The 24,890-nt window shown below is 34.5% G+C and overlaps 9 protein-coding genes across 18 annotated transcripts; 3 read left to right on the forward strand and 6 right to left on the reverse strand.

The window, feature by feature from the left end:
- Nucleotides 1–155: 155 nt before the first annotated feature.
- On the reverse strand, nucleotides 156–1,753 carry LOC108737192 (UBA-like domain-containing protein 2-A). Of its 2 annotated transcripts, XM_018469911.2 has the most exons (4): nucleotides 1,426–1,753; nucleotides 1,059–1,080; nucleotides 914–991; nucleotides 846–860 (listed from the first exon to the last, which is right to left on the reverse strand). In XM_018469911.2, the coding sequence occupies exons 1-3, from the start codon at nucleotides 1,534–1,536 to the stop codon at nucleotides 945–947; spliced, it is 180 nt and encodes a 59-aa protein (XP_018325413.1). In that variant the 5' UTR covers nucleotides 1,537–1,753; the 3' UTR covers nucleotides 846–860; nucleotides 914–944. The 2 variants fall into 2 exon arrangements, with proteins under 2 accessions (XP_018325412.1, XP_018325413.1); XM_018469910.2 differs by lacking the exon at nucleotides 1,059–1,080 and having other exon boundaries at nucleotides 156–860; nucleotides 1,426–1,664.
- Nucleotides 1,754–1,875: 122 nt separating this feature from the next.
- On the reverse strand, nucleotides 1,876–2,830 carry LOC108737190 (ribosomal RNA-processing protein 7 homolog A). The gene is made up of 2 exons (XM_018469908.2): nucleotides 2,729–2,830; nucleotides 1,876–2,668 (listed from the first exon to the last, which is right to left on the reverse strand). The coding sequence occupies exons 1-2, from the start codon at nucleotides 2,814–2,816 to the stop codon at nucleotides 1,944–1,946; spliced, it is 813 nt and encodes a 270-aa protein (XP_018325410.2). The 5' UTR covers nucleotides 2,817–2,830; the 3' UTR covers nucleotides 1,876–1,943.
- Nucleotides 2,831–3,261: 431 nt separating this feature from the next.
- On the reverse strand, nucleotides 3,262–8,375 carry LOC108737189 (zinc finger CCCH domain-containing protein 18). 2 transcript variants are annotated; one of them, XM_018469904.2, is made up of 9 exons: nucleotides 8,136–8,375; nucleotides 6,855–7,715; nucleotides 6,431–6,645; nucleotides 5,084–5,679; nucleotides 4,800–5,022; nucleotides 4,579–4,745; nucleotides 4,313–4,503; nucleotides 4,012–4,251; nucleotides 3,262–3,957 (listed from the first exon to the last, which is right to left on the reverse strand). In XM_018469904.2, the coding sequence occupies exons 1-9, from the start codon at nucleotides 8,212–8,214 to the stop codon at nucleotides 3,635–3,637; spliced, it is 2,895 nt and encodes a 964-aa protein (XP_018325406.1). In that variant the 5' UTR covers nucleotides 8,215–8,375; the 3' UTR covers nucleotides 3,262–3,634. The 2 variants fall into 2 exon arrangements, with proteins under 2 accessions (XP_018325406.1, XP_018325408.1); XM_018469906.2 differs by having other exon boundaries at nucleotides 4,579–4,742; nucleotides 8,136–8,372.
- A 423-nt stretch (nucleotides 8,376–8,798) lies between these two features.
- LOC108737188 lies at nucleotides 8,799–10,092 on the forward strand. The gene is made up of 4 exons (XM_018469903.2): nucleotides 8,799–8,975; nucleotides 9,034–9,214; nucleotides 9,269–9,306; nucleotides 9,366–10,092. Exons 1-4 carry the CDS (start codon nucleotides 8,924–8,926, stop codon nucleotides 9,599–9,601), a joined length of 507 nt encoding a protein of 168 aa, XP_018325405.1. The 5' UTR covers nucleotides 8,799–8,923; the 3' UTR covers nucleotides 9,602–10,092.
- Nucleotides 9,873–13,921, reverse strand: LOC108737186. Of its 2 annotated transcripts, none has more exons than XM_018469901.1 (7): nucleotides 13,553–13,921; nucleotides 13,120–13,304; nucleotides 12,817–13,057; nucleotides 11,781–12,758; nucleotides 11,503–11,584; nucleotides 10,952–11,026; nucleotides 9,873–10,872 (listed from the first exon to the last, which is right to left on the reverse strand). In XM_018469901.1, the coding sequence occupies exons 1-7, from the start codon at nucleotides 13,730–13,732 to the stop codon at nucleotides 10,085–10,087; spliced, it is 2,529 nt and encodes an 842-aa protein (XP_018325403.1). In that variant the 5' UTR covers nucleotides 13,733–13,921; the 3' UTR covers nucleotides 9,873–10,084. The 2 variants fall into 2 exon arrangements, with proteins under 2 accessions (XP_018325403.1, XP_018325404.1); XM_018469902.1 differs by lacking the exon at nucleotides 10,952–11,026 and adding an exon at nucleotides 11,176–11,250.
- Nucleotides 13,922–15,122: 1,201 nt separating this feature from the next.
- On the reverse strand, nucleotides 15,123–16,973 carry LOC108737205 (cytochrome c1, heme protein, mitochondrial). The gene is made up of 5 exons (XM_018469926.2): nucleotides 16,714–16,973; nucleotides 16,402–16,449; nucleotides 16,196–16,344; nucleotides 15,850–16,142; nucleotides 15,123–15,794 (listed from the first exon to the last, which is right to left on the reverse strand). Exons 1-5 carry the CDS (start codon nucleotides 16,780–16,782, stop codon nucleotides 15,436–15,438), a joined length of 918 nt encoding a protein of 305 aa, XP_018325428.1. The 5' UTR covers nucleotides 16,783–16,973; the 3' UTR covers nucleotides 15,123–15,435.
- Nucleotides 16,974–17,077: 104 nt separating this feature from the next.
- On the forward strand, nucleotides 17,078–21,059 carry LOC108737064 (protein LSM14 homolog B-A). 4 transcript variants are annotated; one of them, XM_025981896.1, is made up of 7 exons: nucleotides 17,078–17,316; nucleotides 17,601–18,035; nucleotides 18,746–18,954; nucleotides 19,029–19,412; nucleotides 19,521–19,771; nucleotides 19,908–20,251; nucleotides 20,373–21,059. In XM_025981896.1, exons 1-7 carry the CDS (start codon nucleotides 17,196–17,198, stop codon nucleotides 20,378–20,380), a joined length of 1,752 nt encoding a protein of 583 aa, XP_025837681.1. In that variant the 5' UTR covers nucleotides 17,078–17,195; the 3' UTR covers nucleotides 20,381–21,059. The 4 variants fall into 4 exon arrangements, with proteins under 4 accessions (XP_025837681.1, XP_025837682.1, XP_025837683.1 ...); XM_025981897.1 differs by having other exon boundaries at nucleotides 18,758–18,954; XM_025981898.1 differs by having other exon boundaries at nucleotides 17,601–17,969.
- On the reverse strand, nucleotides 21,001–22,378 carry LOC108737094 (15-hydroxyprostaglandin dehydrogenase [NAD(+)]-like). 2 transcript variants are annotated; one of them, XM_018469764.2, is made up of 5 exons: nucleotides 22,162–22,378; nucleotides 21,972–22,095; nucleotides 21,774–21,898; nucleotides 21,380–21,708; nucleotides 21,001–21,309 (listed from the first exon to the last, which is right to left on the reverse strand). In XM_018469764.2, exons 1-5 carry the CDS (start codon nucleotides 22,363–22,365, stop codon nucleotides 21,180–21,182), a joined length of 912 nt encoding a protein of 303 aa, XP_018325266.1. In that variant the 5' UTR covers nucleotides 22,366–22,378; the 3' UTR covers nucleotides 21,001–21,179. The 2 variants fall into 2 exon arrangements, with proteins under 2 accessions (XP_018325266.1, XP_018325268.1); XM_018469766.2 differs by having other exon boundaries at nucleotides 21,774–21,880; nucleotides 22,162–22,376.
- A 555-nt stretch (nucleotides 22,379–22,933) lies between these two features.
- LOC108737114 (annexin B10) lies at nucleotides 22,934–24,714 on the forward strand. 3 transcript variants are annotated; one of them, XM_018469796.1, is made up of 6 exons: nucleotides 22,934–23,133; nucleotides 23,235–23,411; nucleotides 23,465–23,669; nucleotides 23,862–24,188; nucleotides 24,248–24,429; nucleotides 24,494–24,714. In XM_018469796.1, exons 1-6 carry the CDS (start codon nucleotides 23,119–23,121, stop codon nucleotides 24,542–24,544), a joined length of 957 nt encoding a protein of 318 aa, XP_018325298.1. In that variant the 5' UTR covers nucleotides 22,934–23,118; the 3' UTR covers nucleotides 24,545–24,714. The 3 variants fall into 3 exon arrangements, with proteins under 3 accessions (XP_018325298.1, XP_018325299.1, XP_018325297.1); XM_018469797.2 differs by having other exon boundaries at nucleotides 22,935–23,133; nucleotides 23,213–23,411; nucleotides 24,491–24,714; XM_018469795.2 differs by having other exon boundaries at nucleotides 22,935–23,133; nucleotides 24,491–24,714.
- Nucleotides 24,715–24,890: the final 176 nt, after the last annotated feature.

Raw genomic sequence — 24,890 nt, forward strand, 5'->3', positions numbered from 1 at the left:
CAAATTTAATTTTAACCAATGTTACTTTAACCACAATTTTGGTGAAGAATAAACTGTATTTATTTACATAAATTTATTTTACTTTTATATTTCTTTATTCCTCATCAATTTCTTAAAAAAGATAAATAACTATTGAAATTAAAAAAGACAGTATATTACTCATTAGTACTATATTTTGTTATTAATTATGGCATCTCTAGAAAAAGGAATGATGAAAACAACCTGCATTTATTTGTAAAAGGTGCAGTGTTTACTTAATTACTACAAGTTTCAAGATAAACTAATTATAACTGTTATTATATTTACAAAGTAATAATAAATGAACATTAAAGGTCAGTTAAATAACTGACTAAATTAAAACTTTACAATTGAGAAAATAACCGAGCACCTTATCCATCATCAATTTTCTTTTTATTTTGAGCAGTTACCTAACATAAATCGATTTTATTTACATTTAGAAAATTAAAATGATAATTAGCAATTCTACATCTATGTACATTAATTACTTTTGCCAAATGTAAGTGTGCAACTGTTTTAAAATAAAAATCTTAATGCTGTATTATGTTGAGCTCAATAAATTCATGAATAAAGATGATTACTATGTCAATTTATGGTGTTGATATTCTGAAGTCACCAAACTTAATTAAAGCAACGATTTTCAACAAATTTTCTAACTAATAAATGAATGACGGATTTTACCGTTGTTGCATTGTAGGAGTTGGAGACTGTTGGGGTGGAGCTACTGAACTTGATGTGCTGGTCGACTGGGTGTTACTATTTCCTGTAGACATTTTAGAAAATGCTAGCAGAGTGTCCGGAAAGTTTGGAGGTGTTGCAGGTGTATTGCATGGGGTCATTACCTTAAATAGTAAATATTATTCAGTGTGCCACTACACACAGGATAAGTACATACTTGATGACCAAAGTGTGGATTACCACCAGAATTATAGGATGGTATTGCCGCTTCTTGAAAGAAGATGCTTAAGGCCGTCTGAAAATAAAAACAGTAAAATAAAAACCATCTATTCTGTTAAATGCAGTATTAAATAAAATAGTACCTTCATTACTCTTGATAAAAGCCTGTTTGCCCGAAACATTGTAAATCATTTAAATTACAATTTTTATTTTGTTTGAATTCATCTCTTTATTAAGGGCAATTGGTAGATTTATTAATTTATAAAATGAAAGCAAAATTAATCGGGCGTAAATTACACATGCGAACTTCGCCATTCGTTGCAGTTGAGAAAACCCCATCGAAAAAAAACATATAAATAAAATATTATTTATGACCTTGAAATTGTACAAATTATTGTAAAACAATACAACAATATTTTGAACCGGAACATTTTGAATATAATTAAAATAATACAAAGCCGCCATATTTAATTGTACGATTGTTTACAAACGAAGTTGTAATAAATTCACCTCAAATTGCCAATGTGCCGCTTGTAAGAGTTGTTTCGCCTGTTCTCGAGCACAACCTGCCGCAACAACGAACTGATTTATCATAACTTGTTCACGAAGAGCAGTATCCATTGTATCTTGACAAAACCACACTAACTAAATTGAACAAAATCTTTATTAATTCGTGTTCGTTCAATGGCAATGGCAATACAAACAAACGCAACGTACTCTGCTCTACTCCTACTCCGGTTCTGTTTTGAAATGCTCGACCCAATCAAACACTTGCTTTCTCACCCCTCTCACTTCCTTTGAATGGATAAATTTTTTAAAACATCGAGTTCTATGTGATTCTATGAATGACGTCGCGACGTCGGTCGCCCGTATGAAAGCCCCAAAGAAAAATGTTAGGAAAAATGACACGGATATTTTAATTGATTTATTAATAAATGATAACAAAATTCAAATTTTGTCAATACTAGTTTTTATCATTATAACAATTAATAAAAGAGTATATGAAGTACCCCATAAATATAAATTTACTAAAATGGCTTAAATTTTCTGGCTTGTCTCATGGCAGCTACCTTTTTCTTGTCTTCTTCATACTTCTTTCTTAACATAGCTAAATTATTCATCTGTGCTTCACGTATTTGAAAAGTATAGAAGTTTCTTAGTACTTTCTTCTTTTTCTGAAAACTCTCTTGATTATGAACAGTATTTTTACTAGACAGTACAGGATTTCGCCCAGTCTTTGTAACCACAGTCCAACCTTCATCATCAGTTATCTCTTTGCTTTCTTTCCTCTTTTGCTGCTCTACTTGTTTATCATATTTTTTCATAAACGAATCCACGTTTTTTTGAAGCATTCTGTGATTACAGATATTTTTATTATAGTTATTTAACCACTTCCTAATACCGAGGAGCACAGGTTGTCCATTGGCGGATAATGGTGGCAAGCTTTTTAACTTTAAAGCATTAGCTAAACCCAATAATTCCTTAAATACAACGTATGATACTTTAAAGCCACAGCGTTTATTAATAACTTTGCCATCTTTGCTGTAAAGTTTTGTTTGAAAATTAACTGACTGTACTGGCCCTGCAATAGAAAATATGTTTTTTAAGCTCGCTTCAGTGATATACGGAGGTACGTTTAAAACAAAAAGAGTTCTTCCTAGTGGTTTATCAGTTGAATGTGCACGAGCAGAATTTTCTTTAACAAACAACTCATGTTGATGGTTACTTTCTTTTGAAGATATGATAGGTATAACTGCAAGTTAATAAAAGAGCATCTTTATTGTTATTCTTTTAATTTAAATCGTTTTTTTACCTTTAAATCCTGCAACTAAAGACATGACGGTCGTCTCATTGTGGTTAGGATTTTTTCTTGTTTTCATAGATAAGGTATCAACATACATCGACGTTTACTAATGAACATGCCTTAGAGGTCAGAATTGTGGTACAATAAAAGAAAGAGATAAAACGAAGTTTCGGACAATGTCCATCTCTCTCACGATAGTGCGTAAGCGTGTCATGAAAGAGATAGCACTAGTCCGAAACCATACGCCATCTCCCTCACTCTTTTCGAGCCAAGAAATTATTACAACGACATACGGTTAAGACACGTCCATTATTATATGTCTATGTCAACATACAGGTCTTATCTATGGATTGAGTTTTGCGCTATCTAACAGAAACTGTCACTAACTAAAAAGATAGGGCGCGTACATTGAATGGGTTGTCTTTTTGTTAGTATAAAAGGGGGAGGCTATCTGCATTTCCTCTTTGTAAAGAAACACATACGGGGAATTCAACCTTCTGCAATAATTACTTTTTCGTTTATTCAAATATAAGACGAAAAACTTAATTGAAAATTGGTTTATTTTCAGGAAAACCTTTTCTTTTGCGACCAAGTTCTTGTACAAAATTAATTCAACTAAACAACCTTTTACATCAGCTCTTAAATACAGCAAAAAATTGCGCATTTTATAAAAAAAAACAAAATAAGTATACGACAGAAAACTCTATGCATATTACTATTACAATGTTACAAGTTACATTTTAACATACGGTATTTAGTCACTTTTGAGAATTAATTACAATACTGAGGTCAAGTTGTTTAATTTGAACCACCAAAAAAATTTTCTTATACATATCTACCTTACCACAAATTTACTCAACAAAACAAAAGAGAAAAGTCTGAATAAAATTCACGCAAAAGTTCTACTCAGCTTTTTTAGTTTACTTTCGACCGTTTTTTAGCGATCGCGTCTTCAACTGCTTTAAGTTGCTTGAGAAGTTCTTCACGCCTCGAACTCGCCTTCTTATTAGCCACTTTTAACGATGTATCCAACCCGGATGATATTGGTGGAGAAGCCATTGAAGTTGCAGATCTTTTCTTGCCTTGCTGTTGTTGATGATGTATAGCCAATTCGGACAAATCGGTTTTTTTTGTTATTGAAGGAGCCGTTTTCAAGTTTAATTTTATTTGACGTTTTTCTGTGCCGCTCTTCAATGCGTCAATGGCCTTTGCCTTCAATGCCATTGCTAAATCCACGCCTTTAAGAAAATACATATTTAAATATATAAAAATTAGTTAGCGGTATGTGTTACCTGTGGGTCTTCGCGGTGGACTTCTTTCACGACTGCTAGAACTACTGCTTCCGGAGGAGTCCGATTCACTAGAACTTGAAGCAGAACTAGAACCGGATGATGAACGTGATCGTGACGCCCTAGTTCTACCTTTAACCCGTGCAAGGGCAGCCGCTACTGCTAATTTACTCCTTGTTCGTCCAAACTGATCAACTTTCATAGAAGGCGCAGGAGGATTTTGAGCTCCTGCCCTCATCATACCTATAAGAAAAAAAGAAAGAAAAGTAACAATTATTATTACATAAAAATTTACTAAACCTACCTGGAGAAGGGGCCTTTTTACGCGGTGCGGGCGGGTTCATAAGTGCTGCTCTTTCGTTAGCCGCCTTTCTCTCAGAAACTATTACTGACGGCGACACTTGGCGTTTATGACGTCGCAACGACGTCTGTCGACGCCTGGACGATTTCGATCTGTACGAACTACGGCTTGAACCCGATGAACTTCGAGATGTACTAAAAACAACAAGTATTGTAAAAAAACTGTCATCATTTTCTACTTCTTCTTTTTTATAATATGGAATAATTTACCTGCTCGAACTATAACTGGACCCAGAACTGTAGGATCTTCGGCGCCCCTTTCGTCCCGCAGGAGATTTGGATCTCATCCATGGATCTGACCATTCATCTCCACGAGCTGGTCTTCGATCTTCCTCTACTCTTTGAACTATTACTTCGCGTTTCGGTTTTCTCAACTGCTAATTAATTAAATAAAATGACGCAGAAAAAAATAAGATGCAAGTGCAACAGACCTTGGTAGAAGAAGACGGATCTTCTTCATACTTTGCGGTGGGGTAGTAATCGGGTACACGATGCGCAGGCATTTCTCTATAAGGGCGGGTCCGTTCTCTTGGCGGAGGAGCATATTCTGGTTCGTATATGACCTGTCTGCGAGCGTAATACTCCTCAGGTTGAGGCCTAACGGCAGGTGCAGGGGTATAATCAACTGGGACCACATGTCTTGAAGGAGCATACCTGAAGAATGACAGAGATGTTGTACATCGACTATGAAGTACAATATATTAAATATTGTTACCTGGGTTCGGGCGAAGGCCCTCTAGTATAATATCCATTTTCTTTATCTAATTCTTCTTGAGTAAGGCTGAGGTTCATCTTTTTCTCCTCAAAATCGATATCTTGCTCTTTTCGTTTCATAGACTTACGTAACATCTCTTTGGCAGTTCTTAGTCCCCTTTCCCAAGCCGATTCCATTGGGGGCGGTTCTGGTCTACCGTAGAACATTCTTTCGTGTCCAAATTCGCCGGGAACAATTGGTCTTATCAGTTCAAACATTGTATAATTACCTTTGTCTGTGACTCCCGGATGCAGAAAACGACAACTAGCACCCCAAGTGCACTGTCCTCTCGAGAAGAAACGGCAGACTGGCCGAGGCTCTGTTTCTTCAGGTCTTGCTTCGTCTTCGTCGGTAAGTTCTCCCTCTTCAAGTTCTTTTTCTTTCACCACTTTTTCTGATTCTCTGACATCAGTAGCTTCTCGTTTTTCGACTTCTGTTGTGACGTTATTCGAGTCCTCTTTATCCTTTGGGGTCTCTGGTTCAGCACATTCTCCGTCTTCTGCTTCAAAATCTAACTGTTCTTCTCCTTCATCTGGCCGTGCATTACTTTCAACTACCTGTTAGAAAAAAGGTTATTTCTAATTAAAATTAAAAACTATTATAATATGAATATTAAAACTATAATAATAACCAGTTAACTTNGCCTTAGAGGTCAGAATTGTGGTACAATAAAAGAAAGAGATAAAACGAAGTTTCGGACAATGTCCATCTCTCTCACGATAGTGCGTAAGCGTGTCATGAAAGAGATAACACTACTCCGAAACCATTACGGCATCTCCATCACTTTTCGAGACAAGAAATTATTACAACGACGTTCCCAGAATCGCTGAGAAATCAACTGTATAATTCTAACAATATATAAATAACTACACATACATAAGTTAAATTATTACTTGTTATCTTAACTGTGCACTGTAATTATATATATATATATATATGTTAATGTTGTCGTGGTCGTTCGGGCTTTCTGGCCGTTGTCTTTCAAGGTTTATACTCGACGTTTCGTCGCCACGCTGTAGTCAGTAGAGATCTCTACTGACTACAGCAGCAGTAATATCCCCTGAGGATGTCGTCTATTGTAGGAATTAGAATACATAATGACCCGAAGAGTGAAGCAGATCTTCAGCTATACTCAAGGATAGTTACTTACATAATTAACTTATATACTAAATAATTTCATAACAAAATAGTATTCCCTCAGATATTGTGCGAAGGGGCTTTATATTATTAAACATTTACATAGCCTTATACAGTACTCTTTACCTGTAGTGGGTATCACAAATAATAAAATACATAATTTTTATTTACCTTTTTAACTTCTGCCTCAATGAGACATTCTTTGACTTTCGTATCTGCCGCAATTGATTTTCTAGATTCATCATCGTCAGAAGGTGCGTCTAAATCTGACACGTCAGAGAGGTCCTCATGAGCCATTTGCAAATTTGCAACACTTTCTTTTTGAATGGCGTCCCTTTCTCTTTCCTTCTCCTCCCTTTCTTTTCTTTCAATATCAGAATCAGCATCTGCCATATAAAATATTTATTTATTTATTTACTATTATCAGGTAGTGTGAATACACATATATATGTGAGTATTAAAACCTGCAGAGGTGCAGAGTAATGCACCTGTATGCAGTCTGATACTTTAAACATTAAGAAAATTAACAACTACTATAGAAATTAAAATATCAGTATCAATTTCAAAATGAGAACGTAAAAATTGTAATACAAACCATCAGAAATATCTTCAGGCCTTGTATCAGCATTTACAATGCCTTTTCTGTGTCTTGAAATGTTATCTTCACTGGAGTCACTGGAATCTGATGTGATGCCATCATCCAAATTTGCTGCTTCATGTATTATCTTAGAGGTCCTCGATGAGTCACTTTTAGATGACTCTCTACTCCTTCTGTCGGGAGAGATTGATTTAGATCTGCCATTAACTGGACTGTGTGGATACTGTTCCAAATCATTGTGGTTTATTGTTGAAGAATTGGATCTAGTAGAATCAATCGAAGGAGATTTAGGTGTCCCCTCTCTGATAATAGGAGGTCTATTTCTATCACCACTTGTTTGTGGAGATTTAACTCTTATGTTTCTATTTTCTGATGAAAAAGACAAAGCAGCATATCTGTTGGGCTGATCAAGAGATTTAGAAGAATGAACAAGTTTAGAACCTGTTGAAGTTGGTCTAGAGATAGGTGACATAGAAGCTGATCTAGAAATAGGAGATTTATTTTCTGGAGACTTTGAACCGGCTCTAGAATGCGGAGATTTTAGAGAACTGACGGATTCCGACCTGCTTTCTGGATGTTGTGGCGTACTGTTTTGTGATGATTTGTTTGTCTTGCTATCAACTGACACTGAGCGACTTCTAGAAGATCTACTGGTGGAGCTACTGTCAGACTTGGGTTTATTAACATTTTGCTTTTCAGTCTCAGAATCACTAAAACTCGAATTCGACCTGCCTCTTGTTGATGGAGAATCACTTTGAGATCTCTGTCTAGAACGTGACTGCATTTCTCCATCACTCTCACTATCACTAGCAGAAGATAAATCTCGGGATTCGTCTGAATCCATTGGACGTATTTTAGCTGAAACATGAAAGAAATATCACGATAACGTGGAGTTAAAACCAGCAACAGCGAACAAAATTTCATTGGGACATGAACACTCGTTATTCTTTTGAGACCGTTGTTGTTTTAATCTTACCTTCGAGGTGGCCATATGTCCTTTTTTTACCATTATTACTCTGCAAGTAGCATTTGGTTTCTTCGTTAAATACATTTTCCAAACTACTAACTTACTTAACGGTATAACTTCGACAACACAACACAAACTACGAAAAGTCTTTCGCGAATTAACGTATACTTTCCAGATATGATAATGCTTGGTACTTTTCTTTTAGCTATTAACTGCATATAATGCAATGCAAAACACAATTGTTGTAATAACGCTTAGGACGAAAGGAGTGCTTTATAACCACTTTAACTTGCACGAACTTGTTTTCTTACCTTTAACTAGATTTGATGATTCCAAACTTGGGCTAAAATGATGTGTTTCAACAATGATGATACCTAGTGGGTAATACATTTAACGAACTCATTTTACAAGGACCAGACGAGACGATCCCCAACACAGCGAAATGGCGGCGTAAAACACCAACATCCACCTCTATGACACCAACAATATACGCATAGAATTGTATAGAATACACATAACGAAAGTATGAAGCATACATAATAGATATACAAAGGGTATGAAGATTACAGATAAGAGCTCTCTTTCACTTTCTTTTTCTTACTCTTTCTATCCCTACTCTAGTGTCTTGATTATTTAGGGTTCTTGTGTAAATGGTACTAAACTCTATACTACTTCGTAGTACCCGTAGCATCGACGTTTACTAATGGACATGCCTTAGCGGTCAGAATTATGGTACAATAAAAGAAAGAGATGGAACAAAGTTTCGGACAATATCCATCTCTCTCACGATAGTGTGTAAGCGTGTCATGAAAGAGATAGCACTAGTCCGAAATCATACGCCATCTCCCTCACTCTTCCAGCCAAGAAATTATTACAATGACAAACGGCTAAGGCACGTCCATTAATATATGTCTATGCTCCGCAGTATACAGTTCACTGGTAAATGGATGGTGGAATTATAAATAAGAGGTGTATTTCTTATCTATGGATGTCGTGGAATGTCAAAAACAAAAGTCAATAAAAATTTTATTTTGTGATTAATGTGGTTAATATAATTATAAGTTAACCATTCCTCATAAAAAACAATTATTAAACAATTATGTCTAAGGCAATGATGGTCAGTGTCAATGTAAGAAGATACGATTTAATTGGTAATAAACAACGTTCGCGTTTATGTACAGTAAACATTTGCGGCTATTTTCTCCGTAGAAAATCCGAGTATTACATTTGCCGAGTTAGAATTAAACGAAACAATGGATTATAATTTAATTAAAGGAGAAATAAAGAAGCAGTTAAACATTTCAGATGAACTGACAATTAAAGTACGAAACGGCAGGAATGTGCTTTTGCCACTTTCAAATTTAATTCAAGGAAGTAACAGCAGTAACGGGTGCAGTATTATTTTTTAAGTTATTTTACTATTTATTTTACCTCTAATTTGCAGTTCTTTTTTTCTGGACATACTGAAAATTCATCATAATGGTATGAGTAAAATTATTTATCCTAGAAAAATATGATGTTTAATTAAATTTTATTCGTAGTACCCACAGTTAAAAGAAGCATTCACCTACAAGATGCATATCTGGATGCTATTAAACAAAAAGTTCACTCAGTGGAAAGTAGACTTGCTCATGCAGAACAGTTAGTGCCACAGTTGCGATGGCACCATCAAACTCGCATTGAGGAAACTGTACACAATTTAAGTACAAAGGTGTCTTTCTTAGACAGAAGAATTGATGAACTTATGCCTGCACAGTGGAAAACCCATACAATTTGACAAACAACTTCAACACTTGGGTAAATATATATAGATGCTCGATTAACACTGAAAAGATCCTTAAAGAACTGTTTGTTGCAACATAAAAACAGCCTTGCAAATTTCTCTTTTAGACCATTAAAAAAGTTTGCTTTACTTTACGGAAGTTTATATGAAATATGAAATGTTCAGTAGTTCAGCCAAGTTAATGTTATTTTATTTTATTGTAATAGTTATCATATTTAACTTCTAATAATTGAATAATTGTTTTTTATAAAAATATAATACGGTATAGGCTGAAACATTTCCTGTTTACTATTCTACTTGCTGTATATACATACATATGTAAAACTTAGGAATTCAATATACAGTAAATCAGAAAAATATAACTTAAAAATGAATAGGTATTCTAAAACAAAAAATGAACTAAACAATGTTACAAAAATCCAACTGGTGTATCAAATGTACATACATATAAGAAAAGTAAAATTATAAAGAGAGTTCCTAGCAAATTTTCAATTTTTTATTTGGTGTAGAAGAATGCGTTGATGTAGAAGAGAGCGATTTGCACGCTTGTTTAAACTTATTACCGTATGACTTTTCGGACGGTGCAACGTACTCCTCGAGTTGCTCGTGATAACGCTCACGACTTAATAGTTTTATACACATCTTACCATTGGCCAATTGACCTTTAGGTACATTTTCCAACTCCACATTGTTGGTGTTAGCTAATTGAAGAGTTGCAAGAAACAATCGGGATACCTCGGAAGCGGGTTTATCTTTGATTACGTGATTAAAATTTCGAGATTCACCTAGTGGAATAGCGTCCATAATGTAAGTGCCGTACTCGTGAATGTCAAAATCAGGCTTCTGGGAAGCAGCATCAATCTTCGGCTGCATGAAACACTTCCAGTCCAGAAGTGCCGCTTTTCGTCTACTAAACTGTTCGATATTAATGTCATTTTTAGAAATCCTCTCGTGGAATTCATTTCCACCCTTATTCATCTGCTTTTGTATGTTTACTTGCTCCGATGGAGGTAGTATAATCGGCGACGGCGTCCGATATCCGTCGTTGTTGCATTGGATTTCATTTGCGTTATTTATCGACCTTGGGGATAAGGAAATCTCAATTTCTGTTGACCATTCTTCTGATGACACAGGTATATAGTAACAATGATCAATTAATACCGATGCTAAAATTTTTTCTCTTTCATGTTTTAGCAAACAAGTAGAAGCGTCTACATCACACTCATCGTAACCTGTGCCTTCATACTCTCGTGGTGGAATACCTCCTGCAATAATACGAGAAGCAATTATTAGATTTTGTAATTGCTCATTAAGTTTAATTTAATTAATTAATTTTAGACATACCCTCATTTTCATCACTATTATAACATCTCACAAAAAAATTCTCTTGTGTAATTAAAGGAACGGTCAATATCTTATCTTCTTCTGTCGTTTACTAATGGACATGCCTTAGCGGACAGAATTGTGGTACAATAAAAGAAAGAGATGGAACGAAGTTTCGGACAATATCCATCTCTCTCACGATAGTGTGTAAGCGTGTCATGAAAGAGATAGCACTACTCCGATACCCTCATTTTCATCACTATTATAACATCTCACAAAAAAATTCTCTTGTGTAATTAAAGGAACGGTCAATATCTTATCTTCTTCTGTCATCAAGATTCTCATAAGATGACATGCCTTAGCGGTCAGAATTATGGTACAATAAAAGAAAGAGATGGAACAAAGTTTCGGACAATATCCATCTCTCTCACGATAGGAATATAATTAAAATAATACAAAGCCGCCATATTTAATTGTACGATTGTTTACAAACGAAGTTGTAATAAATTCACCTCAAATTGCCAATGTGCCGCTTNTCTCTTGTGTAATTAAAGGAACGGTCAATATCTTATCTTCTTCTGTCATCAAGATTCTCATAAGATCCCTTCTTTTTGGTGCAACGTCACTGTCAACTTCGGTATCGTTTCGTTTTCTCTAGACATACAATTCAATAAGTTGTATTTGCATTTTCTTAAGTCTATTTATTTTTCTCAAAAATTGATAATCGTTTTTAAGAAAACTAATTAAGTTTAACAGCTTATGAATGAAAATGTGACTAATATCGATTATTACAAGAAAGTTATGTTTTATTAAAAACATCGTATTTGCATTTTTTAGAAATTTCCTTTACCTTCCTCTTTTTTTGCTGCAAAACATCTTCAGGTTGGTACAAAAGCTTTTCTTCTACGATGTTAGACGATGTGTCATCATATTTATCTGGAAAACTGTGACCATCATCGATCAATTGTTCACTTTCCTGCTCACCCGCGGAATTGTCGTAAATACCAAACTCTTGAAAAACTTCCATCTCTTCATTATTATTCATCCAACTTTCTCTTGAAACCGCATTTTCCCTTAAATAGCTGTGATTAATACAATCTGTGTCATTCCCAGGCGTTCTTGCTCTTAAAGAATCCTCGAAATAACCTCTGTCATCTGAACTGATTGTGGTTTTTCTAGATTCCGTGGCCGTACTTCCTTTATAAGATTCTTCGTGTTTGCTTCGAACATTCCGTTCTTCATCGTCTTCAAATGAGCCATCATGAAAAGCTGAATCAGCTTCGCTGTGCATCTCGGATGTCCTTCGGGATGCATAACTTTTTACGGGACTTGCCGGCAACATCCCTACGTCGGATTCACCGTTTGTTTCTAAGACTTCCGTTATTTCCTCATCCGCACTACCTTCTTCGGTTGCGACAACGCTAACTTGAAATTCTCCGAAAACATGAAGCATCGAGAAATCTACCGGTGGCCTCTGAGCAATCAAAGGTCGTTTTCTGTCCCAACCACCATTCATGCGTTCTCGCTGTTTTTTTAAGAGAATTCGGAGACGTTTAGTTATATTCAGTTGGAGATACTTTTTAAAATCCGGCCACATATTACATTCAGCTAGTTTTGTGTAGGGGATCCCATGTTGTGCAAGAAAGGATTGAAGAATATCGTCAATTAAGTGCCGCAAATTGTAGAGCTGAGTCGTCTTATCATCATGCAACATATAACCAGCCTCAAAAAGATTTAGACAGAGATCGTGGTAATTACACAACTTTTTATCGCCATTTTCATAGTAAATAGGCGTCTTCTTAATATGTGTGAAGACTAATGGAGCCACCTGCAAAATAATAAATATTTAAAACACTATTGGCAAATATATATTTATTTTATAACACCTTAGCCCTTAACCTTTTAAGTTTCAAACTGGATTGAGTTGCCTCAGACCATAAATTCTCCAAAGTTTTACAAGCACTGCCAACAATCTGGGGTAAATTGGGAACGTTCCCTGCCTCTTCTAAAAGACTACTGTGATTAAAACTGAAGTTCTTTGAATTAACTTGCTGGAGAACAGTTTTGTGTCCTCTGAACCGATTCATTGTTTCATGTAACACCTTTTCATCAGAAATATTTTTTGATCTAAAAAAAAGTTATATCAATTCATTTTCTTTATGAAGAGTGGTTAAAGATCAAATACTGACTTGTTGAATGAATGCCATCTCTGTAAATTTTCCTTTACATCATTCCATAGAATGTCCACCTTTTTTCCATATAAAACACAACTTTTTTCCAGTAATAAACTGGCTTCTTGAAAGTTTATAGTAAATATGCCATTTTCCAAATATTTTTCTGATTCTTTAAGGTTATTTAAGAATTTATCCAGAATCTATAATATCAAAGGAAATTAGTTTTTCAATTTACTCAAATAATTTAAAAAAAATATTGTCATGTGCGAAAGACAATAATCTTTTGTATTTAAATTATTACAGCAGCTAAAATAATATATATTTAATACAGTTAATAAACAACTTTATACAAACTGAAAAAAAAATATCTAGGAACCCTATGTAGATGATATAGGTAACAAATAAACAATAACACAATGCTCTTAAGATACACAGTAAATCCACTTACATTGCTAAGTTGCTCATCGATATTAGCCTTTTTTATTAGTTCATTTATCTCCAAAATTAAATTAGACACAGCAGATTTGTTCAACACAAAACCCCTTTTATTTTCACATTCACTACTATTCCGTTTATTCATCCTGTTGGTGCTCATCGTGTTACTTTCTAATTTGTATTTCCTTGGCATCAACAAACTTTAGCTTTATCTTACATGTTTGATTAAATTTAAAGAAAGGAGTTGAAACATATGCAAATAACTGTTTAATTTAAGAAACCAAACAAACTTTATGTAATTATTGCTTTTTATCTCTTATAAAAATAAACATTAGTAAACAATTATAAAGAACCTAACCAACGCCATTTTAACTAGTCAATCATAGATTTACATATGTATATGATATGTATGGATACATGGATATATAGTCATTGAATAATTATTAAATCGAAATTAGCCCACGTGACAAATAAATAAATAAATAAATATTACAAAAGTAACAAATTATTATAATTATCTTAATTATAAATAATAATAATAAAAATATGTTGGTAGCATTGTGTACCATTTTTTGTTTTAAACGTCTTTCTTATCTATGATAGTATCAATAGCACGTTGTCATAGCCATCGACGTTTACTAATGGACATGCCTTAGCGGACAGAATTGTGGTACATCATAAGAAAGAGATGGAACGTAGTTTCGGACAATATCCATCTCTCTCACGATAGTGCGTTGCCGTGTTATGAAAGAGATAGCACTACTCCGAAATCATACGTCATCTCCCTTACTTTTCGAGCCAAGAAATTATTTAAACGACATACGGCTAAGGCACGCCATTAATATATGTCTATGGTCATAGCCATCAACGTTAATTAATGGACATGCCTTAGCGGTCAGAATTGTGGTACAATAAAAAAAAGAGATGGAACGAAGTTTCGGACAATGTCCATCTCTCTTATCAGAGTGCGTAAGCGTGTCATGAAAGAGATAACACTACTCCGAAACCATTACGGCATCTCCATCACTTTTCGAGACAAGAAATTATTACAACGACATACGGCTAAGGCACGTCCATTAATATATGTCTATAGCCATAGCCGAGTATTTGTTTTTGTTTGATAGTTGCATAGATATAGAGTCTATGGATAGTCGTAATTATCTATGGTGTAGTTGTTTAGATTTAGACATAGAATATATACTTTAGCTACTTTAAAATTTAGCAGTCTAGGCGTAAGCGTGTCATGAAAAAGATAGCACTAGTCCGAAACCATACGCCATCTCCCTCACTTTTCGAGCCAAGAAATTATTACAACGACATACGGCTAAGGCACGTCCTTTATATATGTCTATGCGTCCATTAATATATGTCTATGAACACCACCATCATGCGTTTGACCAACGAATAATAATAATAAAAGGAAAATGGCTACATAAACCCAAACGTAACAATGCACTTTTTAAAGAGAAATTGATTTCTATTTATTTATTATTAAACCAGATGTATTCAGATACATTTTATGCTTATGGAAAACTTTTTCGCGCCTTGTCTGCATTGTTTATTCACTTATTTATTAAACACTATTTCTGAACGTTTTATTTATTTCAGTTTATTTAAGTATATAATCAGTTTACCAAAATCACATTTGAAATAGCGAAACGTTAACGTCGCAAGATTTATTGATAACGAGGGGGCTCTTAATTAATAAACACATAAATAAAATTAAAATGACTGTAAAATCTGCTGAAATTATGTACATAGGAGGAAGAAAACAAGTCTTACAACGGATCTGCTTTTCTCCATGTGTAGATGACTCCTCTACTCAACAGAAAACGCGGTACACATCAAGCTAATATTCGGAGTGAATTGGCTACTGACAATAGTTGTCCCATTGTTTTAATTTTTTGGTCTGTACTCTATCTTACGAGTTTTAATTGTCATCCACTTGTGCCGTTTATAGTAGTAACTGGTGACAAATAGAAGGGAGAATATACCCAACATCTTGATAATCATTCTTTTCCTATCGTCATGCTCCGGTTCAGCGGTCCATTTTAGGAACGTACATATGTCTTTTGCCAGCTGACTGGCAGTTGGAGGAGTACCGTCTTCATACTCCGCAGATTCATTAAAAAGTAACTGACCCATGGCTAAAGCTCCACCGGGAAAATAGGGATTATAATATTGACCTTCGCGAAGATTTACACCGGCCGGAGCTTCGGTGTAGCCCGTCAACAGAGCGAAAATATAATCTTCACCTAAAAGAATCACAATACAAAAATACTTCAGTCAAAATATTATAGTATATTTTACCCCCATGACGTGCTCCAACGATGTAGCTTAGATCAGGAGGAAAAGCACCATTGTTAGCAGCTCTGGCAGCCTCTGGATTTGGATAAGGACTTGGCATGTAGTCAGAAAGCTTTCCCGGCCTTTGGAACATGTTACCTTGGTCATCTGGACCATCTGTAACTTGAACTTGTTCTGCTTCAGCTTTTGCCTCTTCTTCGGTGTGAGTTACACCTACCAGGTCACGATATGCCACATATTTTAAAGAATGGCAAGCTGCACACACTTGTTTGTATACTTCATAACCACGACGAATACTACAAAAATGCTCATTAGTATTTGGTTTCAAAGGATAGTTAAGAGAACATGCCTTTGGTGATCTAAGGCATTAAATAAACCTTTATGGCTCCAAGGATTTTTAGGGGGATGCAATTCTAAGTCTGAGGCCTTAACAGATTGATCAAGTGAAAATAATAGAGCCCCCAAACCACCTGTTATTACTCCTAATGTGGATAATATCTAAAAATTAAGTTACTCATGTCATTTCATGCCTTTTAAAATCCAAATTTGATATACCTTTTTTCTCCCACTGGACTTTTCTTGGGCAGTAGCAAATTTGCATATCTGTAAAAAAAAACATAACCTTAAACGGTAAAACATTATGTAACGAGTACAATCACATAATGAGTTATTCGTTTAGAAAAAAAAATGTAATTAGAAAGATATCATAACGTTGTATATCTGTCGTGATTTAATTACCTTTATTGTTAAGTATCCTTCAGCACAAACAAGTTTTTATATAAACCTTTTACAAATATTCAATCCAATACAGGTATGTGCATTAGATGAATTTGTTTTTTTAGGAAAAGTTATTCTGTTATAACGTACCTGACCTATAACTCCATTATTAGACTTCAAAAGACCAGCGCCGTAAAACCTGCCTACCCTGGATGCCATGTTGCATAAAAAATCAGTTTGCAAATATACTAACCGGTAGTAAAAACGATTTACTAAGTAAAATGCACAAAGAAAAACATTCGCGCAACACCTTTGTTTTTAAATTATATTATTTTAATAGATAATCGTTAAAATGGCATTAAAAAATGTTAGTTTATCCATTTAACTTGACAGTTTACGTAATCAAAATTGGTTGTGTAGGGATTTTTAATACATAAAGTTTTTTATGGTATTTTTGATTGTGATGATGGCAACACGTGAAAAGTAGAAAACGTCATCGGAACGTCATACGTCACTTCTTTCAGCTGATTCGAGTAAACGCCATTTAGTAACTGATGGTCAAAATTTATTGAGTTTTGCAGTTCAATCTGTAAACATCTAGTCCATCCGGAAGAAGTTTAGCAGATTTCATAATGGGTACTGGAATGCCGGAGCTTGGCTCCAAAATTAGCCTTATATCTAAAGCTGATATTAGATACGAAGGCCGTTTATTTACCGTTGATCCTCAAGAATGTACAATTGCTTTAGCATCGGGTAAGTTTTTCCATCATTTTCAAAATTTAGTTTTCAAAGCCTATCTGCAAAAGGCAGATTTTGATAAAATTTATAAATAATTTCACGTATCGAGTAAAAGGGTAATTTTTTAATGTTTTGTATAAGAGTAGCTACGAATGGTTAATTAAGAAAAAAAAAGAAAATATATAAATGCTTAATATATATATATATATAAGGTGTATTTTGTATGGTTTTTACTTTATACTTTTAGAAAATACACAAAATAACTGAGTTCTAAAATGTACAGGTGAAATATTTTTTAGTGAGGTCATTTGGCACAGAAGACAGAGACACGCAATATCCAGTACCCGCTCAAAATCAGGTTTATGACTATATTTTATTCAGAGGCTCAGATATCAAGGACATTCGAGTTATCAACAATGCTCCTTCTCTACCAAATGATCCTGCAATTATGCAATTATCTGTTCCTCCATCCCTGGGACAACAACAGTTTCAATCTCAGAGCTTTTCTCACCCAGTATTGGGGCCCATGGGTCCTCAGATGGGACAGTTTGGATCTGGATACAGTGGAATGGGTATAATAGGTGCAATGGCGCCAGGTAATCTGGCTCCTGGGATGAACAGAGACTTTAGGGGTATACAGACTGCAGCTGCATCTACTGGTAAACCAAGTGAGTTAATTACGCCAGAATTCACTCCCGGTGCCCCTATTGAGCCCCCGCGACAAAGTGAACATGGTAAACTACAGACCAGTCTGCACAATCTTAGGCTTTTGTTTTAACTTCTGCTTTTGCTTATTGCTATTGTTACATTTTAATTATTGCTTTCTGATTTTTTATAGTACTTATTTGCTGAAGTAGTTACTTCTTCAAATTCTTGTAGGTAACCTTATATTGCTTGAAGTTTGTATGAGTTGTTTAATTTAGGATTCTTGCAAGCACATTATAACTCCGTTTTTTTTCTTTTGCAGGTACTCTTTTTCATTTCTTGTTTTTTATATGTATAGTGTTTTTAAGACTCTGTATAAAAAGATTGACGTCTTGACGTCCTCCCACCTTTCTGATAGTATTTTTTGTAATATTATTTTATTTGCACTTCCCCTATTACTGTAGTTTGTCATGCCACTTGCAATAGAATTTGAATTATCCACATTTACGTTTTGATTGAAAAACATATTTTTCATTCCAATTTTTTAAATTAATTCATATGAGTAAACAAGGAATATATTTTAATGTAGTAGTTATTTTAAAACGATTTTTCTTTCATTTTCAAAAGTGTACAAGAATGGGTGATGAATGTTTTTATGTTATGCGAATTTTGTTTATTTTAGTTTTAGTTTAAATAAAAATACAACAGCAGTAATTGACATAACTTGGCTTTATCTTTTTGTATGGTTGCATTTGGGACCCGAATTCCTTTTGAATTTCTTTAAGTCTCAGAGTTGTAGCTTCTGTTTTAGACTTGATCGGGGGCGGATCTCGTAGTACCACTCCTGCCAGTCTCAGTTCCCGTAAATCACCCACGGCCGATCAGAGTGTTCAAACTGGCAGCGCCAGAAAGGACGACAAGAAGACTGTTAAACCTATTCAACCTCCTACACATCGAAACCAACAAAGACCTCGAAAGGACTCCAGAGGTGAAACCAGTTCACATCAGGTATAAAATAATTACGATTTGCTGTTAGGATTGTGTTTCAGTTAAAGTAAACCATTTTTTTTTTATTTGTCTAGGATCATCATCAACAACAACAACAACACCATCAGAGATCCCAAAATAGAGCAGTTCCATTGCAAAATCGAGGACCGTCACAGAATCAGGGCCACAGACAACAACAGCAACAGCAGCAAGGATGGGCCGGCCAAATGCAGCAACAGCCAAGGGGGTCGATGCAACAAAGACCTCGGGGTCGTCCGCGAGCTGGTACTCAAAATAATTATCATCGTAATGTACAATCAAACCACCAACAGCAGCAGCAGCAACAACAACAACAACAACAACAACAAGGGGGTCTTGGCGGCACAGCAAAACCTAAAAGCACGCTTAAGTTTGAAAACGATTACGATTTTGAACAGGCTAACACACAGTTCGAGGAACTTAAAAGCCAATTAGAAAAGGTGTGAATTTTATATTTTGAATAATTATTATTGCTTTATTGCATTTCTATTGATTAAATGTTCTTTTTTGGTATTCTTTTCTGATGTTTCTAATAACGTATTTTTCAGCTTAAAATAAAGGACGTAGTTAACGGAGACGCAGAAAAAAAAGATGACTCCGGGAACGAGACAGGCGCGGGCGAAGGAGAACAAGAAGATGATTCACATACTGTTTATTATAACAAAGCCGTCTCATTTTTTGATAACATATCATGCGAAGCGGTTGAGCGGTCTAAGGGACGATCTCAAAGGACCGACTGGCGTGCTGAACGCAAACTTAATTCGGAAACATTCGGTGTGGCTTCAACGAGGCGTAACAAGTGTGTATTATTATGAGTACAAATATTACGCTTTCCTATTATTGAGATCTTAAACTGCGTTAAGTAGACTATTTTAGTTTAATTAGTTATTTACCACATTCGACTATTTCTACCTTGAAACTATGTTTTTTTATAGTAATTATTTCCGAGGTCGTGGAGGTGGTGGAGGCATTGGCGGAGGTTACTATAATCGAGGGTTTCGAGGTTCGTATCGCGGTGGTTACAGAAATCCTATGGCACAGCGAAAACAACAGCCCCAGCACTTGCAGAACCGGGATAATAACGGTGTGACGTCGAGGACATCCACAACTTCAGTACCACCTTCAAATCTGGTGGAAAGCACGCCTCAAACGCAACAGTTACATCAACAGTCCTCTCAACAGTCGCAACCACAGCAACAGTCTGTGACAAACAACGGAGCCTCTAATGAAAGTGGAAATCAGACTTCGGTACCGCCGGCCCCTGTGCCTGCAGCAGCTGGTAAGTTTATTCTTAATTCATTATAACTTTTAAGATCGAATAAATATATACTGAACAATTATCCTCATGTTAACTAATGTATTTATTGGTGTTTGTTTTATTCAATTAAAGTATCTTTTAGGAAATTAAAAGGATCTGATAAATAATGACAAAACTAAAGGATGATTACGTACTGGGGCAGGAAGCATAATGATCATCCTTAATTAAAGTGATGAAAGTACTAAAAAAGAAAAAACGCGTTTTTTTAATGGGGCCTGAAAACGGTGAACTTACGAAAAATTCTGTAGTCTGTTTTTTATTTCTTTTTGTATTCTTTGAGTTTTCGTTAATTTAGTCGCCGTATTTTCCTGCTGTCAGTATTGCGATTATTAACATTTAATTATTTACCTTACATTTACTTGAAATAAGAAATAAGGTGATAATAATTTTATTTTATATTGTATAAAATGGTCGGATATGAAGAAAAAGCCGATAGTTTGCTTTAAGTTTTTTTTTATGTAATTTCTCAATAATTGAAGAAATTGTTCAACTCCATTTGGAATAACTATTTTCTTTTTTTCTCAGAATGAAATGTATACACGTTTTTTTCTTTTAGTGATATATGACTGACTTTTTTTTGTGTACCTTCTTGTCTTAATGAGGGGGAAACCGCAAGTAGATTTTAATGTATTTGTAATTTATTTTTTCACAGTAGTACCTATTTTATTTGTATTTGAGAAAACGCATTATTTTGGAATAAAACAATAAGAATTAGCTGATTTCATTGTATTCGGTAAGCTGTTTATACATTAATAAAAGATTTTCCAATTGTTTCTGCCTTACTGTTGTAAAAGTACATGTAACTAGTTAAGTAATAAGATCATTATTACTCAAAGATGCTGCATTTTCCCTGAGTATAAAAAAAAATAGTTTTTTCTTACAAGTATATTCATTTTCTTCTTCGACTTTGTCTCTCTAGTATTTCAACCTCGTATAAGTCACCTCCTTCAATAACCCACACTGAACCAGTCGACGCAGTTCCTATCAATGTTTTAACAGCATCTGCAGCAACATCTGCACTGATTAACAGAAAAATTCTTGGTTATTTTTTAAATCATCATTTACTATTGTAAAATGTTTTCAAACAACCTTTGTCTTGGATATTGATCAAACTCGGTCTCCAAGTCCCTGTAAGCAGGCCCTAAATTTCTATCCAAACCTCCCACAGTCATGGGAGTATCCGTAGTGCCAGGACATATGGTTATAACTCTTACTTTAGTTCTATTATAATGACTTTCTTTTCCAAAAGAGCGACTTAAGCCAATAATAGCATGCTTAGTAGCAGTGTAGACTGGAGCACAGCCAAAAGCATCCAAACCGCATATAGAAGACATATTTACTACAACAGCCTCATTTCCACTTTTGTACTTTGGTAGATATTCGTCTACAGCGAGCATAGTACCATGAAGTGTACCACACTATTATGAAACACAACAAAATAAAGTTAAGACTTATTACATTAGTACTTCCCTAAAATACGAACTATATTAATTGAAATTTCTTTTTCCCAATGTTTATCATCAAAAATTCCTGCATTATTAAAAACCACGTCCAAACTTCCAAAACTATCTATGGTTATTCGGAAAGCTTCTGTAATAATAATTCCAACTAAAATCTCGACAGAGAATTTGGTTCATTTGACAGTGATATAATTTACTAATAAACTTTTCTTACAACACACCATCAAATTGGCTTCTATTTGATGTATCAGCTTTTACAAATATCACCCTATCGCCAAAAGATTTTATAAGTTCATTCAGAGCTATCTGACCGAGATTCTCATTTATGTCTACTATACATAAGCCCTAAAATAAGGAACAGTAAAAATTGATCTACTTATGCTATCGTATTGTTAAGTATGTCTAAATAACCTTAATGTTTTCCTTTAAAAAGGTCTTTGCGGTAGCAAGTCCTATTCCAGAGGCTCCGCCTGTTATAAGTGCTACTGTATTAGATAAATTAAACATTACTTTGTTACTATTTACTAGTGAACTTAAATTCCTTTTGAGGTTTGACCGGTTTGACATTACAGATATACTTGATATCTGATTGGTATGATTGTGGAACAATTGCATCTTAGAACTTATCTTAATCTATGGAAACTATAATTGGCACCGTAGATAAGACTCGAACCATAGATTCGTCGGTTAGAATAGAACCATTGAAGTAGAGGGGAACTGTAGTCCATTGAAGCTGTAGTCTAGTTCAATGAATAGAACTGATCGCCATAGATTAAAATCAAATATCATAGAATATTGTAGTAGTGTTCGAGTATACTACACGAAATAGAAAATGCAATAATTCGTAATAAATACCATTTTGTTAAAAATGATCGCACTTTTCTATTTAATTTGTTAAGATCTAATTAATAAATATTTTCATTTCCCTTATCTTTCATTTAGATACAAGTAAAACAAGTATTTTAACATTACCCCCTTACATAAACCTAATGTCTTATTAAGTAATAAGCGTAAAGATATGTTTAATAATACTCTTCTATTGTATATTATTTTTGCACTTAGATTCAAAAAAGTCATTGTTATTTTTCGAAACATTTATTATTAAGCTTAATAAGAAATGGTTGGGACTAAATCAGTTAGGCAACCCATATGACGCAGAATTCAATTACGTAAAAAGGGATGCCCGAAATAGCATTACGTACTGGATACAACTTTGCTTTACTTCAAGTTAATTAAACATACTATCACGATTTGCTACGTTTTGATTACGTCATTTTTAATTAATTAACAGGTGATTCATTCTTGCAGACGCTTTATAAAAGTTAAAATAGGGAGGTGTTTCAAACATCGTGCGCCTTAAAATAGAGAATGGCAAACTATTCAGTAAGTATTTCGTATATAATAGTACAAAACTAACATTTTAATGTATTTATAGTTAAAAAGTAATGATAGATTTTCACAGATAATTCTATTTATTTAATTAGAAAAAACCAACGGTATATCCTGCCAGCTATTTTAACGCGTCTGAAGATGCAGAAATGTTAAGGGCTGCTATGAAAGGGTTGGGCACCGATGAAGACATCATTATTAATATTCTTACAACAAAATCAAATGCTCAAAGGCAAGAAATTGCCAAATATTTCAGCGAAGTACTGGAAAGGGTATTTATTAATTTTTACTGAATGAATATTTTTTAATATTTGATATGGTTAAGGATCTGGTTGAAGACTTAAAAGGCGAACTGGGAGGTCATTTTGAAGAAGTAGTAACGGGACTATGCCTTGAACCCAATGTCTACTTATGTAGACATTTAAATAAATCAATGGAAGGCATGGGAACTGAAGATCTAACTCTTATCGAAATTCTATGTTCTCGAAACGCAAACGAAATACAAGAACTTGTCGAAACTTATGAAAATCGTAAGTTCAATAAAATAATTAGATGGCTAACATAATTTATACATATATTGATTTGTTCATTTTCTACGTAGGATCAGCATTTAACACATATTTTCCTCGTGACCTTTATCTATTCTACTTTATGTAAAAACATTTTTATTATAATCAATAAAGAGCCACGTACGAGGTCTATTTCATAAATTTTTGTCGTAGTTTACGGTCGACCACTAGCCGAACACATGTGTAGTGAAACATCAGGTGACCTAAGGAGGCTATTGACCTTGATTGTAACAGGTGCAAGAGACAAGAGCAATGAAATGGATCGATCCAGAGCCAGAGAACAAGCGGAAGAATTGTATGCATCTGGAGAAGGGAAATTAGGAACTGAAGAGAGCGTCTTCGGTAAAATTTTAGCCCACGAAAATTATGATCAACTTCAGGCAATTTTTGACGAATATAAAGATGTTTCGGGGAATACCATAGAGCAAGCGCTTAAACACGAGTTAGACGGTGATTATTTGGAAGCATTACTGGCTATAGGTTCGTAAAGGTACCTTCTTTCATATGTATGATTATATGCAATTTATTACACATTTAAGTTGAATCTGTTCAAAGTACGCCTAATTATTTTGCAAAAAGACTTCACGAAGCCATGTCAGGAATGGGAACAGACGATGCAACGCTGATACGAATTATTATTAATAGATCAGAGATCGATTTAGGGAATATTAAAGAAGAGTTTGAAAGAATATACGATAAAACGTTGTCGAGCTACTTATGTGTAAGCACATATATTATTCATGATATATAATATCATTGAGAAGTATACGTAACTTTCTTAGCAGGGTGAAACTACTGGAAATTACAAGAAGGCTTTACTGGCACTCATCAATTAAGATCCAGGAGTATGGGAAATATTTGTTTTTGAATCATTCGTTTATGTAGAATGTATTTGCACTTAAAAAAGCTTAAGTGTAAGATTTAGACCACATTACCTGAACTGCACAAATTATATAAATGTTTGTGATGTTATGATACTTTTGGCAAATATCAAATATGTAAAAGACCTTTTCTTTTATTTGAGATTAACGTTTTTTGATTTTTTAATGTATTTTTTGTTGTTACGCCACTGGTGTTTTCTGTGAGTTATTAAATCACTGCGACCTGTAATAACAACAATGACATAGCTATATGTCATTGCTGATTTGTCTAAAAATATCAGTGAAAAATATATATTTCCCT

Source organism: Agrilus planipennis, unplaced genomic scaffold, assembly GCF_000699045.2.
Source record: "Agrilus planipennis isolate EAB-ADULT unplaced genomic scaffold, Apla_2.0 scaffold104, whole genome shotgun sequence".
NCBI classification, from domain to species: Eukaryota; Metazoa; Arthropoda; class Insecta; order Coleoptera; family Buprestidae; genus Agrilus; species Agrilus planipennis.